Source organism: Mustela erminea, chromosome 2 (assembly GCF_009829155.1).
Source record: "Mustela erminea isolate mMusErm1 chromosome 2, mMusErm1.Pri, whole genome shotgun sequence".
In the NCBI taxonomy this organism is placed as follows: domain Eukaryota; kingdom Metazoa; phylum Chordata; class Mammalia; order Carnivora; family Mustelidae; genus Mustela; species Mustela erminea.
Window position 1 is genome coordinate 159,740,274 of NC_045615.1, and position 22,969 is coordinate 159,763,242.

General features: G+C 48.4%; 1 protein-coding gene across 6 annotated transcripts in view; it reads left to right on the plus strand.

Annotated features, from left to right (window-relative positions):
• Positions 1-22,969, plus strand: part of SEPTIN11 (septin 11) — an 88,310-nt gene that overhangs the window by 16,322 nt on the left and 49,019 nt on the right. Inside the window, exon 1 of one of the 6 annotated variants that reach the window (XM_032334663.1) lies at positions 21,160-21,392. The exons of the other annotated variants lie outside the window; for them this stretch is intronic. Within the exon in view, the coding sequence (XP_032190554.1) occupies positions 21,252-21,392 (141 nt within the window). The 5' untranslated portion in view covers positions 21,160-21,251. Of the gene's footprint in view, positions 1-21,159; positions 21,393-22,969 lie in introns of those variants that run through there. 6 annotated transcript variants of the gene reach the window in all.

Genomic DNA, 22,969 nt, shown 5'->3' on the forward strand with positions numbered 1-22,969 from the left:
GAGGGTCTGGGGCCCCCGGCGGACAGAGCAGGAGGGACTCGAGCGTGTGGCGTCCAGTGCCCGCGTCCCTCTTCAAGAACATGTGCTATATATAGTGAGCAGGGTCGGATTTTTTTCTTCTTGGTTGAGGTCCAGTGACAGTTAATGACTGTTCCTTACAGGCTGTGAAATTATTTATGCGTTTGGCAGTGGGAGGATGTACCGTGCAAGTGGCGATAGGTAGAACAGGCTCTGTTACCAAATCCCAGTAAAGCGCTAGTTCTAGAGCCAAGAGGGCCTCCAGAGGTCATCAGTCCAGGGCCTGCCTTTGAGGCCAGGAAACCGAGGGTGAAGGTTCTCATTAACTCGTTCCCGTCCGGCTTCTCCCTTCTTTCCCGCTCTTCTTCCTCCTGCCTTAGGAAAACGTGTCTGCCAGGGATGACTTGTGACAGTTGGAGAGTCTCTCAGAAAAACAAAGGTCAGGGGCACCTGGGTGGCTCAGTGGGTTAAAGCCTCTGCCTTCAGCTCAGGTGATGATCCCAAGGTCCTGGGATCGAGCCCCACATCGGGCTCTCTGCTCCTTGGGGAAACTGCTTCCTCCTCTCTCTCTGTCTGCCTCTCTGCCTGCTTGTGATCTCTGTCCATCAAATAAATAAATGAAATCTTAAAAAAAAAGAAAAAAACAAAGATCAGATGTTTAGTGAACTGAATATTTACAAAATATCTTCCTGGAGGTTGATTTAGCTTGTCTTTGTTTGTTTGTTTTTAAAGATTTTTATGTATTTATTTGACAGACAGAGATCACAAGCAGACAGAGAGGCAGGCAGAGAGAGAGGAGGAAGTAGGCTCCTGGCTGAGCAGAGAGCCTGATGCGGGGCTCGATCCCAGAACCCTGGGATCATGACCTGAGCCAAAGGCAGAGGCTTTAACCCACTAAGCCACCCAGGCGCCCCTAGCTTGTCTTTGTTTTTTATTGAAAAAATTTCTGTTGCTTTTTTTTTTTTTTTAAAGATTATATTTATTTATTTGAGAGGGAGAGAGAGCATGAGCAGGGAGAAGCAGGCTGAGCAGGGAGCCTGACCGTGCCTGATCCCAGGACCCCAGGATCACAACTTGAACCAAAAGCAGATGCTTAACCGACTGAGCCACCCAGGTGCCCCTGTTGCTATTTTTTTTAATTTTTTATTTGACAGTAGATGGAGAGGCAGGCAGAGAGAGAGAGAGAGAGAGAGAGAGAGAGAGAAGCAGGCTCCTTGCTGAGCAGAGAGCCCGATGCGGGACTGATCCCAGGACCCTGAGATCATGACCTGAGCTGAAGGCAGCGGCTTAACCCACTGAGCCACCCAGGCGCCCCCCTGTTGCTATTTTTATATGAGTTTTGATAGGCTTCTTACCAAAGCCTATTCTTCCGTGCTATTTTTTAGAAAGCAAGAAACAAGGTAGGTATTAATTTCACAGGAAAATGTGGCACTGTATTACCCTTCCGCAGTTTTCTAGTAGTGGGTTGAACCACATGAAATCGTTGATTTCATCTGTTTCTGAACTACAAAAATGGTAGTTTCCCATGATTCAAGATAGTAGCTTGAGCAAAAGGGTGATGAATATTGAGGTAGGCGCCTTTCTCCTGATGACATTGTTGGCATTTCTGTGCTCGGAGACCTTTCAGCCCTCCCCACTTTATCCCACCGCAGCACTGTCCCGCCGTAGCACTGTCCTGAGAGCTGTGGGGTTCAACGCTCCGAGCACATCTGTGAGTTTTCCTTCCAGTCCCTATGTTTGGCTTGAAAAGCCTTCCTTGCCTTGAAGAGCAGACAACAAACTCAAGTCAGAGGCTGGCTTTGTTTCTGGTTTTTCAGGCCAACAGAAGCAAGTTGGAATGGCAGCGGTTGTCATCCTCAGTCTTGGTCAACAGCACGATAGTTTGATACGCAGTTATGTTAATATTGCACCCTAAACTGAGGATCGGAGACTCCGAAAACATTGCCTTGTGACTGTAATTGAAACTAATTGTGACTTGGGTGGGGGGTGGTAGTGGGCAGGAAGCAGACGGGCCCACAGAAAGAAATGTCATGAACTTTCAACCTTTTCTTCCAGTTTTCTGACTTAAATCCACTGAATATTGCTTTGTCAAAACAACTTTTGTAAAAGAAGTAGGATTTTAGTATTTTGGAGATTATACAAGAAGTATAAAATAAGAAACATTTGCCCTTAACTCTGATAGGGAAAATTTATTTGAAGGACGTTAGGACCTCTGAATCACATCTGAGACCCCTGACCAAATAAAATAAAACTTCTCACTTTAGGCATCAAAGAAATTATTAATAAATATATGCATACTTATTTTTCTTGAGAAATCAGAAAACAGAAATATGCCCCACATACAGTCAATTAGAGAAAGCCAAACTCTACAAAATTCATGATTTGTAAAGATCTTAGTGCACCACAGCTGAATAAATACAACTAAAGAGCCATCACAAACAGCAACTTGGAAATGTGATTTTTCTGTACGACTTTGAACTAGAAGGTTAGTTAGAAATTCACTTATGACATTTCAGGCCCCTTCCGACTATTACTTTAAAATGGAGTCCTTTACTCTAGTTTTTAAAAAAGAACTATAGAACTAAACTGTAGAAATAAAGGCCCTTTTTATTGGGGTAAAAAGTTTTCCAGAGGAAAATAGTATTAGATGGGCTGAATCTGTTTTCTCCCCTCTTAATTTATTTCTGCAAAAACGCCCTTCCATGGTGTTCTCTTGGGGCTCCCCTTGCCAGGATGGCATGTGTGTCTCTCCAGGATTTGATGCCTTTCTTCCTGTGATCTGCAGTAGGCGCCGGACGTCCCCTTCTCTGACAGTCTGTCTTTGCGCCTCACGTAAATGCCTTTCTCCTGCCCGCATCCACCTTCTGCGGCTTCTCTCATCCTCCAAGGCTCCCCGGGCCCCTCTGCTTTCCCTCGCCTGGGCAGAGTTAGGAGGACTAGCTTTCTGCATTCCCATTTATCTTAGGCTCTTGTAATAAGCAGATACCGTGTTGTACCGTAGTCATTCTCACGCCTTGCTCATTTTTGTCTTGTACATTCAGCAAAGCCAGTGCCTGGCAAAAGGAGTTCCCCAGTAAATGCATCAAAAATAACTGGCTGATAGGCCCAAGTTCCTGCTTGTGTAGAGGAATTTATCAGTAAAAATAATGGCGTAGCATCCTGGAAGGACATTATAGAGCAAAGAATTTAACGATCTAAATTTCCCCAGGAATTCTTAGCGAGCGTTGTTTAACGGTTGACAGAGGGAGCTTTGGAGGGCGGAGACGTGAACACAAATGCAACGGGCTGAAGGTGAAATTTTCATCTCACCTGTTTCTTGTCTCAGTCCACGCTTTCTCAGCCCTCCGTTGCTCAGACTGTAAACTTTGTTGTTGACAGAGCATAAGGTAATGTATTCCTGTTCATCAGAAAATAGTGTGGAGACCCCTGGGTGGCTCAGTCTGTTAAGCCGCTGACTTCAGCTCAGATCATGATCCCAGGGTCCTGGGATGGAGTCCCACATCAGGCTCCCTGCTCGGTAGGGAGCTTGCTTCTCTCCGCCTCTGCCTGCTTGCGTGCTCTCTCTCTCTCTCTGACAAATAAATAAAATCTTTAAGAAATAAATAAAGAAAGAAAGAATGAACATAGTGTGGAGTGCCCGGGTAAGCAGCCTCAGGAAATGGCAAAGCCCGTTCTTCGTGCATATTCTCTTTAATGCTGTGTTCAGGGCCTTCCTGAGGCTTACTTTTCCTAATTATTGAAATTCTGTGAATGTCAATGACCCCTGAAGCTATTCTGTGTGGCAGTGAATGTGCTGCTTTGCCTTTCAGAGAGCTCCTAACATGCTTGGTGAAATGCTAGAGATTGTAGCATGAGAAGTGGTTTTTCAGAGATGCCTTGTGGAAGTGAGGATACAGAGTTCAGGGGAAGAATAGATATTTAGACTATTTTTAGAAATTTATGAGTGGGCGCCTGGGTGGCTCAGTGGGTTAAAGCCTCTGCCTTCAGCTCAGGTCATGATCCCAGGATCCTGGGATCGAGACCTGCATCAGGCTCTCCGCTCGGCAGGGAGCCTGCTTCCCCCTCTCTCTCTGCCTGCCTCTCTGCCTTCTTGTGATCTCTGTCAAATAAATAAATAAAATCTTAAAAAAAAAAGAAATTTGTGGGTGATATGTGTATCTCTTATAACCACGTTCAGCAGCTAGCAGAATTAACATTAAATTAGTAGAGAAAAATATTTTAAATATTGTCTACTATGAAATTGCTTAAAGGAGACAAGACTCTACCAGGGGCTTTCTGTTGTGTCTCTTGAAACTACAGCAACTCTGTAATACAGATAGTGCCCCTGTTTTACAATGAAAGAACAAGAGACTTAGAAGTATCCTGCCTCAAAGTCATTCAGCCCAAAAGTTGCAGAGCTGGAATTTCATTCCTGATTGATTTGTAGCCAATGGTTAGAACACTGTTCTGTCCTGCTTTATGCTTTGTATTAACTTCAGAGAGATTTTTTTCAAGCCCGTCACTTAAGATATTGATATTTAAATATTAAATCTAAACATGTCATCAGAGACTTCATGCACACCACCCAGAGATGTGTGTTGGTGAAAGGTAACACAAATTATTTTTAAACCTTCAGTCATTTTATGCATAGTTGTGGAACAGAAGATTGAAGTTGGTTATTTTAGCTAAATATTTCTTAATTATGATCATGGAATCTTGTCTGCACATAGCACAGCACCACTTGGGAATATACCAGTACTTGTGTGACCTTCTTAGAACGGTACAGGATTGGCTTAGACGAGTGGGGGAAAGAAAACCACCTTAACATGCACATGATTTTGGGGCTATTCAGTGATAATGCTGCTCATCTAAAGAATATTGGAATGAGCCAGTGAGGGCCTGGGTAGGAAACGCCAAGTGGTGGTTACACTGCCTCTTTTCTGTCCAGCTTCACATGGGTCCTTTAAAAAAAATAGGCCTCTTAAAATATTTTTAAGATATTTAAGATATTTATATTTTATATTTAAGATATTTAAAAATTTATATTTATATGTTTATAAATATAAAATATATAAAGTATTTTATATTTTTATATAATATATAAAAATACATGTAGTATATATGTTATGTATTTTATATTTTAAATATCTTAATTTTATATCTTAAAATATAGGGATATAATTTGCTTTTCTATAAATTACTTTTCTGAAGTAATTCTTAAGCTGGTCAGTGGCTCTGCAAGACAACAACCACGTTGAGGTGTTATCGCATCTAACTCCCCTGATAGAGTGCGGTGGGACATCTTCACGCGGGCACTGGCCACTTGCACGTATTTCGCTGTGAATGACCTATTTACAGCCTTGCTTTCCCTCCCTCTCCAGGCCCCCGCTGGACTGTTTCTATCTTGTTGACATTCATTCTTTTATTTGTGCAAATAATCTTCTCCCAGCCCGCCATGTGTCTTTACTTTTGTTTTTGGTTGTCCTGTTGCACAGAAGCTTTAAATGTGCCGTCGTCTTTTGGGGTTGTATTTTGGGTCTTGTTTTAGAAATCTAGTTCACTCTTCACTGAAGTTCATTTAATTACGGTTAACAACTGTTTGGTCTTTTGCTCCGTGGTTTGGAGGGGACAGGAATGTGGCAGCTGTTAAGAAACAGAGAGCATTCATCCAGTGGGGGATGTCCTGAAATAATAAATTAGGAACAACTCAAAGAGGAGACAGAAAGGGAAGAGCTTGGAACCCAGGACACGAAAAGTAACAGGGCAAGAATCTGGTCCTTCAAGAGGGAGTCAGACATTCAGTGCTGTGTGATCTGAAGAAACTTTTGTGAGATAATTAATACCTCACTTGCGATTAGCAGTTGAGTACCGGGTGAGCTAGATGGAGGACAAGCAAGTGGGCTTGGGTTAGTGATGGGGACTTTAAGTTAAAAGGTGGTTTTTAGGGGGCGGGGTGGAGAAATCCCCTTTTAACACCCCTTTCAAGTGTCTTACTTCCATTTTTATAAAGTTCTGTAAGTAATAATAATAATATTGAAACTCACTGTACGGCAGGCACTGTGCCTAAGCGCTTTATATGCATTACCTCATTTAGTCAAACCAGGGAGTAAGTGCCGTAATTATGCCATTTTCCAGATGAAAACAGGCTCTAGGAGGTTAAATAACTTGCCCCATGTCACACAGCTGGTAGCTACATGGTATCAAGATTAGAATTCAATTCTTTCTGAACTCTGAGCCTTCCAGATGCGATTGTTACATATTTTTTTGTAATTTTTATTTATTTGACAGAGACAGAGATCAGAAGTAGACAGAGAGGCAGGCAGAGAGACAGGGGGAAGCAGGCTCCCTGCTGAGCAGAGAGCCCGATGTGGGGCTGGATCCCAGGACCCTGAGATCATGACCTGAGCCAAAGGCAGAGGCTTAACCCACTGAGCCACTCAGGCGCTCCTGATTGTTACACATTTTTTTTTTTTTTTAAATAGAAAGTATTTATGAAGATACTAAGTGGTGAGCCCTTGGAATTGGTGATTGTGCCTGTTCTACTGGAAAATCAAGCTCTGTCGAATCGCATTTAGTGGAAGAGAGGAGATTTTGCAGGACTTACTACTTGAAACCTTTACTTCTTATTTTAGTTCTTTATTTTTTATGTAGGCTCCCTACCCAGCATGGAGTCCAGTGCGGGGCTTGAACTCATGAGCCTGAGATCAAAACCTGAGCTGAGATCAAGAGTTGGGCGCTTACCTGAGTCTCAGTCATTAAGCGTCTGCCTTGGGCTCAGTTTCATGATCCCAGGGTCCTAGGACTGAGTCCCACACAGCTCCCTGCCCCGTGGGAAGCCTGCTTCTCCCTCTCCCTCTGCTGCTGCTTCCCTGCTTGTGCTCTGTCTCTTCTCTCTGTAAAGAAAAAAGAGAGAGAGAGAGAGAGAGAAGAAAAGAAACAAAGAGTTGGGCACTTAGCCACTTGAAACCTTTAAAAACAAAGCAAAGCCCTTTCCTTGCCCGGGTCCCACTTTTCTGGCTTTGCTGCCTTCCGTCCGGGGGAGGAGGGCGCCATCTCTCTTGAGCTGTGGCCTGGCTCTCCGGACCCTCCCCTTGCTCAGGTGACAGGCCAGCCTCTGTGTTGCTCCAGTGCACGGGGATTGGATGGACCTTGTTGCTGTGCCTCTGACACGTTGGTGCGTCTTGGGGAAGCAGCTGTGTCGCTGCGGCTCCGAGCGCGACCGTCTCTCCAGGGCTTCTCCGTCAACAGTCCGGCTGCCCCGCTCAGCGTGGATTTTGCCAGGATTGACTAAACCCAGCCTTCCGTTTCCGTGGAATTGTGACACGTATCAAGGAGACAGGAGAGGAACTGAAGTCTGTTTATGTGGAAGAAATGCTGAGGTGCAGCTCTGGTGGAAAGCAGCTAGAAGCTCTGGGTTCGTTACTTACGTGCTCTGAGACCTCGTGCAGGTTTCTTTCGATCTCTGTGACTCACTTCCACATCTGGGAAAGGCGGATGCTAGTGTCTCTCTCACCAGGGTGTGAGGATATGGACCGGGATGTGCATGGAGTAGCCTCCAGGATACTTAGAGACGCGCGCGAACGCTAGCGAGTTTCACAGGTTAAAGCAGCGAGCCCGTCCTGTGGAGCGGGGGTCCCCGCACGGTTCGTACACTTCGTGCACATCTTTATGTGCTCACCTCGGACAGTTGGGTGAACTGATAGCACTTTTACCTCCCCTTGTGGATGAAGCATTTCTTGGGGTCTCCAGACAAGTAGGGCTTATTTGAAGCCCAGGAATACTCCTCCTGGCTTTGGGTCTCTACTTTTTCACTGTGGCCATGTTCTTTCTGTCACTCAGACATAGTCCCCCCCCCCCCCCAATTAAGCCTGAAGAGTCGGGTTCTCTCCCTTGAGTGTTGGTGATGGTTGTACCTTCTACCCAGCAGCTAAACTGTGTTAAAACACAGTTGGATGTCCCTTGTGGACGGTCCTGTTTCCCCTTCCTGTTGTCCCCTTCCTCCTTAAAATTACCCCTTAGCTGTGCTGCTTGTCCACCGTTGACAGCTCATGGGAACTCGTGGCCCTCACGGACGCTCGGCCGCACCCTGTCCTAGAAGCTGTGGCGGCAGACTGAGCCCCCATCAGGTTTTTGTTGCTTGGGCTCTCACGGAGTGTTTGAGCAGGAAGGATTTTAAAGAAGTCATCTCATCCAGCGCTTTCATGTTACAGAGAAGGAAGCCAAGACCCAGGAGAGTAAGTGACCCGCTTCAGGCCCACAGACTCAGAACTGGAGCCAAATCCTCTGACTTGCGCTTCTACTACAAATCCAAGGACAGTAGAGCTGAGGCGTTCTGGGTAGGGAGTTGGTCAGCAGATTCTTTGGTGGTTTCTAGTCTCCCAGTGGAGAAAACCTAAACTTCTTCCCAGTCGGTTATTCAGGCTCAGGATGCTGGTCACCCACGAATTCATTCATTTATTTATTTATTATTTATTAAAGAGAATTTTATGTATGTATTTATTTGACAGAGAGAGAGAGAGAGAGAGATCACAAGTAGGCAGAGAGAGAAGGGGAAGCAAGCTCCCCGCCGAGCAGAGAGCCCGATGTGGGGCTCGATCCCAGGACCCCGAGATCGTGACCCGAACTGAAGGCTGAGGCCCAACCCACTGAGCCACCCAGGTGCCCCATCACCCACTAATTAATGATGCAGAACATCCTGACAGTTTCAGAGCTGGGCTGCAGATGGTATGAACCTGGGTTAGCTTAGGGCCTCAGTGCGCTTGGACATTTATGGGAGCCGCTCTTTGTAAAAAATGTGAGCCCTTGTAAAAGTCTTACGTAACACAGCTTGAGTTACCGTTGGCGCTGCCTGTGTGTGCCTCTCTCTCCTATGGACTAAAGAATAACCAGGGACTTGGGACGCTTGGGTGGCTCAGTTGGTTAAGCAGCTGCCTTCGGCTCAGGTCATGATCCCAGTGTCCTGGGATCGAGTCCCGCATCGGGCTCCTTGCTCGGCAGGGAGCCTGCTTCTCCCTCTGCCTCTGCCTGCCATTCTGTTTGCCTGTGCTCACTCTCTCCCCCTCTCTCTCTCTGATAAATAAATAAAATCTTAAAAAAAAAAAAAAAAAGATTACCAGGGACATAAGACAGCACAGAACTGTGCTTTGGAAAGCTCTCTCCGCCCTCCCCGAGCGCTCACAGTGACGTCGTTCAGGACCCTCTTGGTCAGTCGGGGTCCTTCACAAAAGAAAGTATGTCCTGTCAGCCGTTCCCAGGGGTTTTTTGTCGCAGCATCAGTGTACTTTTTTTTTGTTTTTTTAAAGTTTTAACAGCATTTGCTTATTAAAAATAACCATAATCACATTCTATAGTTTTATAAAATGTAATTACATTTCAAACCAAAAAATTAATGAGATGAGATGCATTGTTTTACATTTTTGCAACTCTTGATTGTCTGACTTAATAGAAGACAGCTGGGTCTGCAAATCTGCTTTTCATTTACTCTCATGCAGTGAATTGTTTTGGTTGAAGTCTGTGCAGATCCAGCCTCCCGGAGAGATGGTTAGAAAAGGAAGGACTTACAGACCCCTAAAAGATTCCTGGAGAAGTCCCAGGGACATCTGACCATGCTTTGAGAACTGCTTCTTTAAAGTAACTCTCCTAGTCTCTGTTCCCCACTCCTTGCCCTCTGGGGAAGAGCATTGGCTTTCCTGATCGGCAGCGTCTAGAAGAGAGTGGATGCTTGTACATTTTGAAGTTGGGACTCCTAGTGACTGTGCTAGGATGGTGTCTAAGGTACCGTTATAAAGGAAAACAAGAAACTGACTTAATGCACATCCAGGAGAGTGCGTCTGGTGGTGGACACGAGAGACAGGGCAGCCATCCTGTAGGGTGCTCCCGGCCATCAGAGCTTTCGGGAATGTTCTGTTACTTGGGCTGGCTATTGAGTATACCGGTGTGTGTTATATTTTCTCTACACGGTAAGGATATGTTCCAGACACATTCAAAGAAAGCTCTGGTTTCTAGCACTTGGGGGAAGCAATGAATCTGTATTTCCCCTCATTCAGTTCTTCATTTTTTGGGGCATGGATCTCCCGAATCTTAGGTGTAAAAAACACCTGTTTGGATCCATGAGTTGGAACTGTATCCATCGGAGTCAGTTTCCACCTCCAGCACTTGTGTCAACACAAGGTCTCAGGCATGTAATTCCCTCATTATTATACGAATAAACACAATGAGCCAGTCTGGAGAGAGGGGCTAGAACCCGGGGCTCTCAGTGTGGGGTGGTCGAGTGATGGCCTCCCCGGTACGGAGCCTTTCCGTGTGTCACTGATCCAGGCCCACAGAGGCTGCTGAGCTTTCTGCTTTCTGCTAGGAAATAGGCTGCTTCTGTGGCTTCTGAACTGTGCTAAAGTTGTGCTTCTTGGACGGGGCAACCTGCTCTTGGACTGGCACTCGCCCCTCCCTCTGCTGTTGCTCCACAGTCGGCTTCGGGACGGTGTACTTCTGTCGGTGACCCAATACTGCCGCGAGGTTTTAGGTGCCGCTGGAGAGCGACGCTCACGCGGGCTCCGGCAGCTCCTGTCCCCTGCCCCCCGCGGCGACGGTAGGACCCCGGAATGTAGGAAGTGGACGTTATTCCCGTGCCCTTCCTCGGCAGCCCCTCCCCTCTGCTGTCTCTGTTACAGACGACACAGCTGAGGCCCAGACAGATGGCGGGCGTGTCCTTCGAGTAGCCCCAGCCTGGACCAGGGCTGGAAGCCTTCGAGGGCGTTTAGCTTCGGATCGCAGTGGCCAGGGTGGATTCGTACGCGTGCGCGCCTGCTTGCTTGAGGGAAGGCTCGTGCACCTGCTTGCGACAGCACGGGACCAGGTGGCCGGGACAGTCTCCGGAAGGCAGCGTGCTCGGTGGGAGAGAAATTCAGGCCGCCGGGAAAAGCTCAAGGACAAGCCAGCTACCCGTTTTCATTGGAGGGGAAAAAATGGTATTCAGTGAGAAGTAACTTCAGATTTACTAATGTTTGATTCTCAGAATGCTTTGCCGTGTGTGGCCCGCGCACAAATATTACTGCCTAAATCGATGAAGTCTGACCCAGTTTCCATGGGCCTGCGCAAACCCTTTGTGACGGCCTCACGGATTGTTAGGAAAAAACCAACAAAACGGGTGTTGTGTGTCGGTGCCGCGGCGGCTGGTGGTTGGAGCACTTGTTAGAGCTCGTGGGCTGCCGAGAAGTCGCGTGAAGGAAGGGGGTTGCGGGTAAGACGCCTTCAGAGACGGGGTCTGGGGACACGTCCCAGCAAGTGGAACCGCGTAAGCGCCATCGCCCGCCCGTGCCTCCCTCAGGGTGGGCTTCACCATGAGCAGCGCTGGTCACCCCGAGGGCGACAACACTGGGAGCGTTAAAGGTTTCGTTTTTAATATAAACTCCGGATAGTGGATGGTGGTGCTCCGTGCGTACACAGCCGGTACGTGTTTCTCTTCGGTTGTGAAGATGCAGGTGACAACTGTCTTCACTGTCCCTGGACAGGGTGCCGGGAGGAATCCGGAGATGTCCTCATCCCAAAAACTGCATCGTTTTTAAGCAGAATTAAGTCAATAACGTGGCTTGCTGGTTCCCTGCCCACGGTAGGCAGGGGCTCAGAAAATGTTTCTTCTTCCGTGGCCCTTAGTCCTGGAAGTTTTAGGGCAAACACGGCCGTATTTGGCTTCGCTCCTCAGCGGTGTCCGGGCAGCTGCGGTGGGAGCCAGCCGGTCGGTGCTTTAGTCCAGCGGCTTCCGTCAGCCCGGCCCCCTGCCCCGTGCTCCAGTCCGACGTGTCAGCCGGGCTCCCTGCCCCGTGCTCCAGTCTGACGTGTCAGTCCGACGTGTCAGCCCGGCCCCCTGCCCCGTGCTCCAGTCCGACGTGTCAGCCGGGCTCCCTGCCCCGTGCTCCAGTCCGACGTGTCAGCCCGGCTCCCTGCCCCGTGCTCCAGTCCGACGTGTCAGCCCGGCCCCCCTGCCCCGTGCTCCAGTCGGACGTGTCAGCCTGGCTCCCTGCCCCGTGCTCCAGTCCGACGTGTCAGCCCGGCCCCCTGCCCCGTGCTCCAGTCCGACGTGTCAGCCGGGCTCCCTGCCCCGTGCTCCAGTCCGACGTGTCAGCCCGGCTCCCTGCCCCGTGCTCCAGTCCGACGTGTCAGCCCGGCCCCCTGCCCCGTGCTCCAGTCGGACGTGTCAGCCTGGCTCCCTGCCCCGTGCTCCAGTCCGACGTGTCAGCCCGGCCCCCTGCCCCGTGCTCCAGTCCGACGTGTCAGCCCGGCTCCCTGCCCCGTGCTCCAGTCCGACGTGTCCTTCGTGTCTTCTGTAGGAGCTCTGGTCGGGTTGCCTCCGTGACTGGTCTTCCGGCGCTGCCAGAGAGCATAATTTCTGCTTTTTAGACGAGTGAGTGGGTGTTGTAGTCTGCGTGGCTGTGGTCTGCAGTCGTTAGGTTACACTTGCTCCCTCTGTGAGAAAGAAAAATCCGTGTGGGCAGTTGGTCGCGGGGACACACCTCTTCTCGGGTTCCTCCTCCCCTTGCTCCCTGTTTCTGCGCTCCCTTGAGCCTCTGCTTTCCTTATGTGCCCCCACAGGGTAGCTCGGGGCCCCTGTGTGTGACCTCGGGAGGTGGTGACCTTGGGAGGTGGTGACCTCAGCGGTGTAGTGCACTTGTGCGATGCTGTAGTTGTGCCTTCATGGCCGAGACGCACGTGTCAGTCTGTGGCCTTGTTCACGCTGTGGCAGGTGCTTTGGAGGCAGTCTGCCTGGCTTTGGGCCACCGTACTTGCTGCCCGATCCTGACCAGCTCAGTCTCTGACCTTCGGCTGTAAAACGGGAATAATAATAATAGCCTCGGAAGCGATGGTGGGAGCTGGGTCAGATCCACGTAAAGTGCCCAGGACGGTGTGTGGCGTATGCCTACGGATGTATGTAGGAACAGTGCAACTGCACACGCTTTGTCAATGTTAACTTGAACTTCAGCCGAGTAATTCTGTCCGAGAGCAAGAGCCCCGATGATACCTGACCTCAGACTAGGCACAGTTGCTTGCCTCGAAGTACGGGGAGGAGGCCACACTGAAGCGTGCACCTGAAGCCGTGGCTTCTCTTCTCCGTTCTCCGGTGAGCCTTTCAAATCTCCTCCGGCAAACAAGCGTTGGGCGTTCTAGCCCGTTTAACGAATGCCACTCCTGAGTGGTAGTTCTTTGTGGTTGGAGGAGGCAGAGGAAGAGTGTTAACCCTGTGAGAACGGGGTCTCTGCACTCACCCACCTTAAATCTACGGCCCCAGTTGTGTGACCTTGTAGCAGGGCTCAAAGTAAGAGGAGTAGGACAGGTGTCCTGTCCTTAAGGGATCCGCGGGCTTCAGGGGCCCCGACCGGTGGACAGCCAGCCAGGCGCAGTGCTGCATGCTGGGGGTGACGAGTGGCCCAGATGCAGTGAGTATTTGTGCAGTAGAGAGTGATGGCGTGCGGTTCGGGGAACCAGACGAGGCTTAACGAGGAAATGGGATTTGCCTGGAATTTTAAGGATGAGTTGGATTTTAGGGTAGTGGTGAGGAAGGAGGCATTCTCTGTGCAGAGGTGGGTGTGCCTTGAAAAGAGTCAGTTGTCCCGCTTCAGGTGTTGGTGGTGATGGCCTCGGAACCTGGCATCCCTGGTTTAAATACTGGTTCTGCCATCGCATAGAGCTCTGGTTTATTTTCTCATCTATAAAATGGAGCCGACAATATCTATTTCACAGTGTTATGAGGGTTAAGTGGAAAGATTTTTTTTAAGATTTATTTATTTTTGAGAGAGAGAGCGTGCATGTGAAGGCAGGAGAGAGGCAGGGGAGAGGGAGAGAGAACCCGCAAGCAGGCTCCCTGCTCAGCCCAGGCCGGGTGCGGGGCTGGATCCCAGGACCCCTGAAGTCATGCCTGAGCTGAAGTCAAGACTTGGCGGCGTGACTGACGGAGCCACCCAGACGCCCCGGTGGGAGGAGGTTTCATAAAGGTCCAGGTGTGGCACGCGGCCGGAAGTACCCAGGGAACCATTCTGTATGTGCTGGCTGTGGGCGGGGAAACGCTGAAATGCTCGCAGTGTCTTGTTTGTTTTGGGGGGACACACGGCATTGCCTTCCTTACAGATGTCTTCAATTACTGCTTCTTGGTTGATCAGTCAAGGGGCATATTACTCCCTCTCCCCCTTTTTAGTCCTCCGGCTAGAAAATGTGGCAGAGAGCCTCATCCCTCGTTTTGCTACTCTGGGTATTTGAACTTTAATTATTCGGGTACTGCAGGCCACTTACAGAAGACTAGTCCGCTCTCCTGGATCTCAGGGTACGAGGCACACTGATGAGGGCTTTACTCTCCCCGAGGACTGGAGCTTCACGAATCATTAGCGAGTTTTCCCTGATGTTCCGTGCGCCTGAGTAGCTGGACGACTTGCGGCTGTCACGCTGTCTTCCGAATTATTAATATCCGGGCTGAAGAGTGTGTAGGACGTTGGCTTGAGCAGGAATCCTGGGGGCTGATGCCAAGCCTTACTTCCCTGCTTTGGTGGTTACAGCTACCACAGTGCACAGTCCCCACGCCCGGTAATAGCCAACCTCAGTATGCATAGTTGGTGCAGTTGTGGCAAAAGGGGTTTAACTCTGTGTAGCCATGATTATAGTAAGATACACGGTCTGACCCTCTTTATGTGGGAGGGATTTGAGGCTTGGATTTTTCTCAAATCCAAATGGCCAAAGTTGCTTTTCTTGTTTTTGCCGGTGTAATTATCACTTTTTTTCTCCGCTGCCTTTCATTTTCACTGTGTGAATAATAATTATTCTAATGAACCATTAGGCTTCAGGAGAGTTTAAAGGCAGCTAGCTACTTGGATCAGTGCCTAAGACTTTCTTTCACACCGGGGCCCATTGAACTTTCTCAGTTTCTCTTCCGTACAGAATATATGAATTATAGCAAGGACCTCTTGCCAAGCTGTAATTTTTCAAGTTTCGATTTCAGCTTCATGCCTCCCTGCCATCATGCTATCCAAGACCATCTGAAATGTATTCCCGCACACGTATCTAATTCTTAATCGGCTAATCTAGGAGTATTGAGGTGGAACCCAGCCCCATCTCGGAGAGAAGTCTGGGCTGCTGACCCAACCCCTCTGTGCTTTGTGGGAACGAGGGGCATGAAACTGTAACCTCTGCTTTTTTCCTGTACATGTTTATCACCTCCATTTGAGAGCTAAAGGGATTTTATATCAGATTGTTGTACGGAGCATCCTCCTTGGGTCCTATTGACTAGTCAGAAATACCATAACTGTACTGATCATGAAAATGCCCCTTTAAGAGACAGTGGAGAGGGGGGAGGGGGCTGTGGGAACATTCTTCTGGGGCCGCCTGTGAAAAGAAGGTTTGTTTTGCATTTAGTGGATTGGGACAAGAGAGCCAGCATCCAAAACCATCCATCAATAGCAAACCTTTGAGAGTAGAGGAAACTCATACTATAGTCCCTTGGGTCTGCTTTCCTAAGCACACCAAGATGTGTGAGAAAACTCCTAAACCAACTTCTTCTTCTTCTTTTTTTTCCCCCACAGCGGGATGGATACTTCTGTAATATGCAGTTAACTTCTGTAAGGCAGAGAGTTGTCTGTTCTGCTGGTGGGAGTATTTATTATTATTATTATTATTTTTTTAGTGGTTACTTGGTTCTATTTTTTGAGAAAGAGAGCAGAGTAAGAAAGAAGAGCGCTTTCGCTTTATTAGAATGGCAGAAATTACAGTCCGAACTAATGGGGTCAGTCTGTTAGGGTCTCTGCAAGATACGCTTTCTTAATGCTCTAAGGGAAGTTTGCGTGAAATCGTTTACCATTTGGATGGTCGCCCAGGCTTGTAATGTGGGTTAAAGCCTTGGCTGGAAGGCGGTTTTCTACTCTCGATCCCTTGGTCTCCGGCTCTGGTGAGAAGATAAGTTGGTAAGGGCCCTGGTGGGTAGAAATGAAAATCTCCCGTGATGTTGCTGCTCGGCGATGGCTCCCAGCTCTCGTCCGTCCGCACTGCGCACCCAGGAGCAGAGCCTGGGCTCGCGTTTAGCTGTGTACTGTTTATATTGATCTTCCAGATACTTTCAGGGATAGTTCCAGTAAAATGAAATGTGAACCAGTTTTAAAGTCTTAAACCCTCACTCTTAATTATTCTTCAGTTTTCCGGTTGGTTGATTTCCATGCCCTTCAGATCTTTGTTTTCCTGCTGCTTCTCTGGACTAGTTCTTCTCCCCTTCTGTCTCCATTCCTTCCCTGCAACAGTCTGAATCTTACTTTTATCTTATTTTTTATCATGATAATTGATCATGATTTTTTATCAGTTTATCATGATATTTTATCATGACCTGTAGGTCGTGATCGCCTGCGAGATCGGGTCCTCCTCTAAGAAAGCCTCATTTTTTTGCTGGGGCCCATGTCAGTCCCCGCTGTCCAACCTTGATAACCTTTGTCCTGTATTTCATCACCAAACGTTTTGCACTTGTCTTCTGTTTTCTCTCAATGACTTTCCCCCCAATAAGGTGTAAGTTCCTTAAAAGCTTTTGCATTTCCTAGAATTCTTATTATGCAGAAGCACTGAAATACTTGCGCAGTTTACTTTTGTTAGTGGTTCACTTGCCTTCGTAACTTGAGGGAGATCTAGTTTACTTACTGTGCTCTTACTCATTTGTCTTTTTTTCTCCTGGAGACTTGTCTTTTGTTTTGGGTTCGATAAATGCTAGTCTTACCATACCCTAAAGTTAAACAGGGAATGTTACAACACAGAACCCTAAAATGGCCCCCATCCCAGCTCCCTGGTGAACACACCCCACCCGTATCATGTAACACCCAGAGCTTGGGAAGGTGGTGGGATAGTCGCCCCCGTGATTAAGTTATGTTATGGCATAGCTCACGTAAGGTATGAAGATTTTCCCCGGGTGGACCTGACCTGATCAGTGCCTTGAAAGAAACCGACTTTTCTTGAAGATTTGAAATGTGAAGAGGGATATGAGAGGTTCCCTGTTGGCGGTGGAGAGGAGACGGCCACATGGCTGGGAACTCTGGGTGACCCCTGTGTCAGTCCCCGGCTGACAGTGGGCGTGGAGAGGAGGACCTCCGTCCTATAGCTGCAGGGGATTGAATTCTGACACCAACCCACACCAGCTTGGAAGTGGAATTTGCCCCCAGAACTTCCAGATCCAAACTCAGCTTGGCCACCGCTTTGATTTTAGCCTTGTGAGATCCTGAGCAGAGAACCCAGCCATGCCCCATCCAGACTTCTGACCTTCCCAACCACGAGCTGATAAATAAGTGTTGCTTCAAGCCCCTAGCTCCTGATGATTTGTTCCATGGCAATAGGAAATTAATAATGCCCCCAAACGTATGTCAACAACCCCTATGCCACCCTGGTAGTGTTTCATCCGGGGCTGAGACCAAGACAAAGTAGAACTCTTAGGAAGGCTTGAGAATTTTGGCCAGAATTGTTTCATAATACTTGCAGAGTGATATCAAATGTTAATTTTATGTTTATTTCCTGGGAATGTATTTGCCATGGCTCTGGGCATTTTTGGTATAGCCCCTCAATTTTCAGGGGCTGGAAATCTGTCACTGCACTCAGAGATGTTCTAGACCAGCCTGGGTTAGGGACTGAGTGTGGCCCGAAAATGGCAACCTTCAGTAGTCAGGTGGGGACTGAAACGTTTCTGACCACCTCAGAGCAGGTTTGGATTTTTCCTCTTCTTTTCAGGCCATTACATGGTCATTACCATATCTGAAAGCCCCTTCCATCCGAAAGGGACAGAAATAAATGGTATCTTTCAAAAAGGAAGTGGCTCATTTATATCCGGTGATAGAAATGGTGCCATAGGGAAGGAAGGGTCCCATCCAGATTTCATTAGTTGCTGATGAATGTACTCAGCAAGTAGAAACACACAGACCGAGCTGCGGTATTTCTCAGCGGGGAAGAACTAAGGAATTGATACGTGACTATGAGGAGTGGAGACGTTCGTAAGAAGTTGAGGGGAAAACTTCCAGCTGATAAGGGCCCTTAATAATCTTTGACCTCCTGTTCATCACTGTTCTGAGAAAATTTGCGTGGAAGCCGTACGACATCATACAGGCAGGGCTGATGAGTAACTGAGACTTCGGGTGCTTTTCTCCTCGGCCAGAGAGGTGGTGTGTTTGCCACGGGATCCGGGTCTTTGGGATCCCGCTGCGGTGCCCGAGGACGTTCGGATGATTATGCCCCTCCTGGGTGGTTTTCTCATTGACTTTCCGAGGCGGCCACGGGAGGGGCTTCTCCTCATCTCTGCGAGGAGCAGGGGTGCAGCTGCCGCATCTGTTTCTCATCGACCGTGCCTTTCTCAGTACTTCTCGACTGTTTGTCCCGTCGCGGCCCTCCCCCGCCCCCTCCCTCGGAGCCCAGCAGCGTTGGTCAGAGTGTCTGGAATGCACATGTGGGCCTCGTCCTTCCCAAACTCGAGACTTTCTGCTGATCAGCACTTTGGGATGTTAGGCTGTTAGAGGCATTAGTCACTTTGACTCAGGAAAAAAAAAAGAAAGAGCTGTCTTCGGAAATTTAAGAAAATGTCTTTTTTGGTCGTTGTTAATTCTTGGCACGCAGGGAAGTGGAATCTCTCAGTGTTCGCACGGACTTCTAGAAAAACATTCTGTCTGTAAGAAGAAAGTGCTTCCATTTTGTGCAATTTCTGGATCGCTGAAAGTCCGATTCACTGGTCATTCAGCCCTACCTCTCGCGCCCTCGTCCCCACCCCAGCCCACCCCCTTGGGGTCCGGGCTCAGGAGCAGCAGCTGGGGGCTCTGTTCACTTCAGATACCCACTTCCGTCGGGTCAGAGGTGCGACCCTCATCTAGGAGGCCGTGTGGGCCGTTGCTGTGATGGGCGGTGGGATGTCCAGAAGACGCAGGGAGCTGGGGGCCACCGGCGGAGAGCTAGAACCCCGTGTGTTTCCGGGCTTGGGGGTCCGGCTCCACTCAGCAACCACTGTGACTTCTCACCTTCAGAGCCAGCACCAAGTGTGATGGAGAGAGGGTGGGCCAGGCTCCAGGGCTCTGGCTCTTCCTGTGGTCCTGTATCTCCACCTCGCCCGCCTTACAGGGGAACCCGTCGGCTGCTCCGTCTGCCTCCTTACCTGAGAACGAGGAGGCTGGGGAACGTGATTGTGTCAAACGTCACACAGACATGCACTTCGGTGAAGTCTGATGGGGGTAGTGCTAGGAGGAGCGGAATAGTCAAGTCATGAATCAGCTGATAGACGGGATTCGGTCTGTCAGAGGGTCGGACGGGGAAGATTTGGCTAAGAAAGGTGTGGGAGGCGGTTATTGGGTCTGGGTGCAGAGGAGAAAAGCCCGGTGGGCACGATGTCCTCGAGTCCTCCAGAAGTCCTCACTGTTGAACTCAGAGGCCAGCGGGGGAGCTTGTGGTTATACAGTGGACTTTTTTTTTCTTCCTGCAAGAGGGTGAAAGCATATAAATTTGTGTACATTTTTAATCAGGGCTAGCGATATGCATGCTGACCAGTGTTATTCTAGGGGACTGGGACTCTCTGATACCTTGAAGTAGAGGTTGCCGTTTAACAGGAAAAAGTGAGGAAGGACAGATTTAAGTTGAATGGGGGATAGGGCAGGTTCCACTTAGGAGATGTTGGCTTAGCAACGCCTGGGCCACGGATGCACAGGGGAGAGGAGGAGATACAGGTATGACAAGCAGTCATTAGCCTTTGGAAAGTCACTAAAGCAGGGGCAGGAAGAAGTCATCTGAGAAAAATTACGTTAATTCTTGCAATGCCCCGTGAAGTGCTTTACCTTAAAGCTGGCAGACCTGAGGCTGAGAAGTTCCCATGACTTCCGCTTCCTGGGTCACACAGCTCAGTAACGGCGGAGTTGCCCTGAGTCCTCTGACTTCACCCGTCAAGCAATTTCCACTGCGTTGTTCTGCTTTTCTGCTCACTTTGATCACTTCCAATGTGATTTGGTTCTGCTATTAGAAAAAATAACTACTTGTATATTTTATTCTATCACCTATCTATTAGCCACAATAAGAATTGCAAGATGTGGGGCGCCTGGGTGGCTCAGTGGGTTAAAGCCTCTGCCTTCAGCCCAGGTCATGATCTCTGGGTCCCGGGATCGAGCCCCGCATCGGGCGCTCTGCTCGGCAGGGAGCCTGCTTCTCCCTCTCTCTCTGCCTGCCTCTCTGCCTACTTGTGATCTCTGTCTGTCAAATAAATAAATAAAATCTTTAAAAAAAGAAAAAAGAATTGCAGGATGACCTTCTTTAAAAGGATTTTTATTATTTATTTGTTATTTATTATTATGCCTTATAGCAATTTCTGATGTTTAAAACCTTTTATTTATTTTCTGTTTAAAAGGTGTGGGGTGTGTGTTTTGCAGTAAGTCAAATATTACGGAAATATAACACCTAGAAAGTAAAATTTCCCTATAGTCATACTATTCCCAAAGAAAACACCCCACATTATTTTTGCAAAGATCTGGAAAAGCAGAATTTGTTCCTTGTCTGGCAGTCCTTTGGAGAGCCTTCCTTTGAAGTGACACTTGAAACTGGGGCAGCTACTCAGTACGAATCCAGATCTTTTCTGGTTCCTGGGGGTGGTTTTGAGGCTGGCTCCCTGGGTTTGTCAGAGCTGATCTACCTGGCTTTCCGGCCGGGGGCTCGCCCTTGGACGCTCCTTCTCAGGCCCCGCTTCCAGCTGGGCTGCTCTCAAGTTCTTTCCTCTTAAGGTTTTCCTCCTCACTGTTCCCGCTTCTTCCTGGCTCGCTCTCCTGCTCGTGTGAGACAATTTCCTTGGGGGTTTTCTTGGCTCTGACCTTGGGATTTCATGTTATAGATGACAGGCAGAGTCACAAATGTTCTCCAAGTCATCCTTAAAGAACGCAGTCCTCATTGGTAATGAGATGCTTCAGACATTTTATATTATGGAAATGACCCCAGCAATGCCTGGCCTTGAAAACATCCCCATGCGGGCTTCATAGTTGTGGTTTGAGATGTTTCGCATTCCAGAGTTTTCCCTTTTGCATGGGAACTAAGGGCGTTGCCCGTCTTCCCACCAACTTCTCTTTCTTTCAAAGAGAATATGAAACCAGTTCAGTACTCTCTAAAATGTAGTTAGATAAGAGCGTGTGTTTACGAAAACGACCCACCAGGCGCTCGGGTAAAACCTCTCCGGCAGTTTTGTGGGGCCTGGATTTCTCCAGTACTGGCTGGTGCTCGGTCAAGGATTTCGTGTAAGGAACAGCATGTTCTTTGGCGAGGCGGCATCTGTACACTCAAACAGGACCTCAAACACAAGGCCGCACCTGAGGCAAGGAAGGGACATGTACCTGCTCTTCCTCGACGTTTGTTCATTCTGTTCCTCCCTTCGTGGTTTTTCTTTCTCGGTTAGTCTGAGGGTTTTGCTGACCAGGCATGGGGGAGGCGGGAAGCAGGCCTCCTGCTGAGCAAAGAGCCCGACGCGGGGCTCAATCCCAGAACCCCGGAACCATGACCCAAGAGAAAGCAGAGGCTCTAACCCACTGAGCCACTCAGATGTCCCTATTGCTCAATTTAAAAAAAAATATCATTTTAAAGGCGTGAAATCTTTCTAATTTTAAATGGTAATATCAATTTTTAAAGGTAAAAATTCAGTCTAATAGCTTGCCATGTACATTAAAACACTCAAATTGAGTAGGCACAGAAATCATAAAAGTACAGCTCCTCCCTAGATAGAGCAGCAAACGCAGCGCTAAATGAACTAAGGTCTTATTGTTACTTACTTAGTGGTTCCATGTTGGCGCGTTCATTTGAGGGAATGGTCAAAACTAAGCCTCGTATTACCGGTTTCGCGTGCCTTGGCTGCGGAAATCAAAGTCTGGCCTTGGCGTTGCCAGGACAAGTGAAAATACATGCAGAGCTCCTTCGTCAGTTCGAATTCTCAACTTACATTCCTCATGGTTGCCAAAGAATTATGACTTTAGAGAGCCCCCCCCCCCCCCCTTTAACATACTGGATTTTGGTAGCAGCTGAAACCACTGTATTGTCTGGGGCTGTCTGAGAAGTTTGTAGGTCATCGTGCTGTACCATGGCTAAGTGCACGGTCTCGAGAGTCTAGAACCTGACGTCTGGGCCCAGATTTCAGGTCTTTAACTTACTAGCTGTGCGACCTTGGGTAAATCGCTAAACTTAAGTGCCTCTGTTTTCTCATCTAAAGTTGAGTTTGGGTCATAATAGTAACTATCTTGTAGAATTGTTAAGATAAATTAGCTCATTATTAAGGCTTTTCTGGAACATTGGAAATGGTCGATGAATGTTAGCGGTTATGATGGTTGGAATCCCAAATGGCCTGACCCATCTTTATCCAGTCATTATTTTCCTTGCATTGGTAAGGGGGATGTTTACTGAAATTCTCTCTGAGATTTAATAATAAGGATAATGCTGGAGATCACATTCTGCAGGATCTGGAAGGTGTGGATATGTAGACATTGGCTATCAGGTCTCCCCAGATGGAGGAAATGGTGTGAATAAACTCTGTTGGTGAGAAATGTGGGCCTGTCTCAGGAGTAGTAAGGGTCAGGGTTGAGCTTCAGGGCAAGGTGCCCTGTAGGGAGAAGTTGGAGATTACGTAGGAGATTTGAGATTAGCCCATGGAGGTCCCGAGATGGCAGGCCAAGGAGTCTGGATTGGGGGCCTTTGAGTTCGGAGATCCCTTTTGCAGCAAGAGAGAGAGAGGTGGGACCAGACGGAAGGTGGTTGAGTCGGTGGGAATAAAGGGGCGGAGGATACGGTCTTGATCACACTTCAGAATTTATGCAAGGGACAGCTGGGTCTCACACATCGGTAAGATAGGGATAGAGAAATACGATTTCAGTTTCAGGAACATCAGTTTGAGGTGCTGATGGGATAACCCACGAGAATCGTCCCTTTGATAGAGATTCAGAACTGGAACTCAGGCAAAAAGTTCAGTAATAGAGGTAGAAAG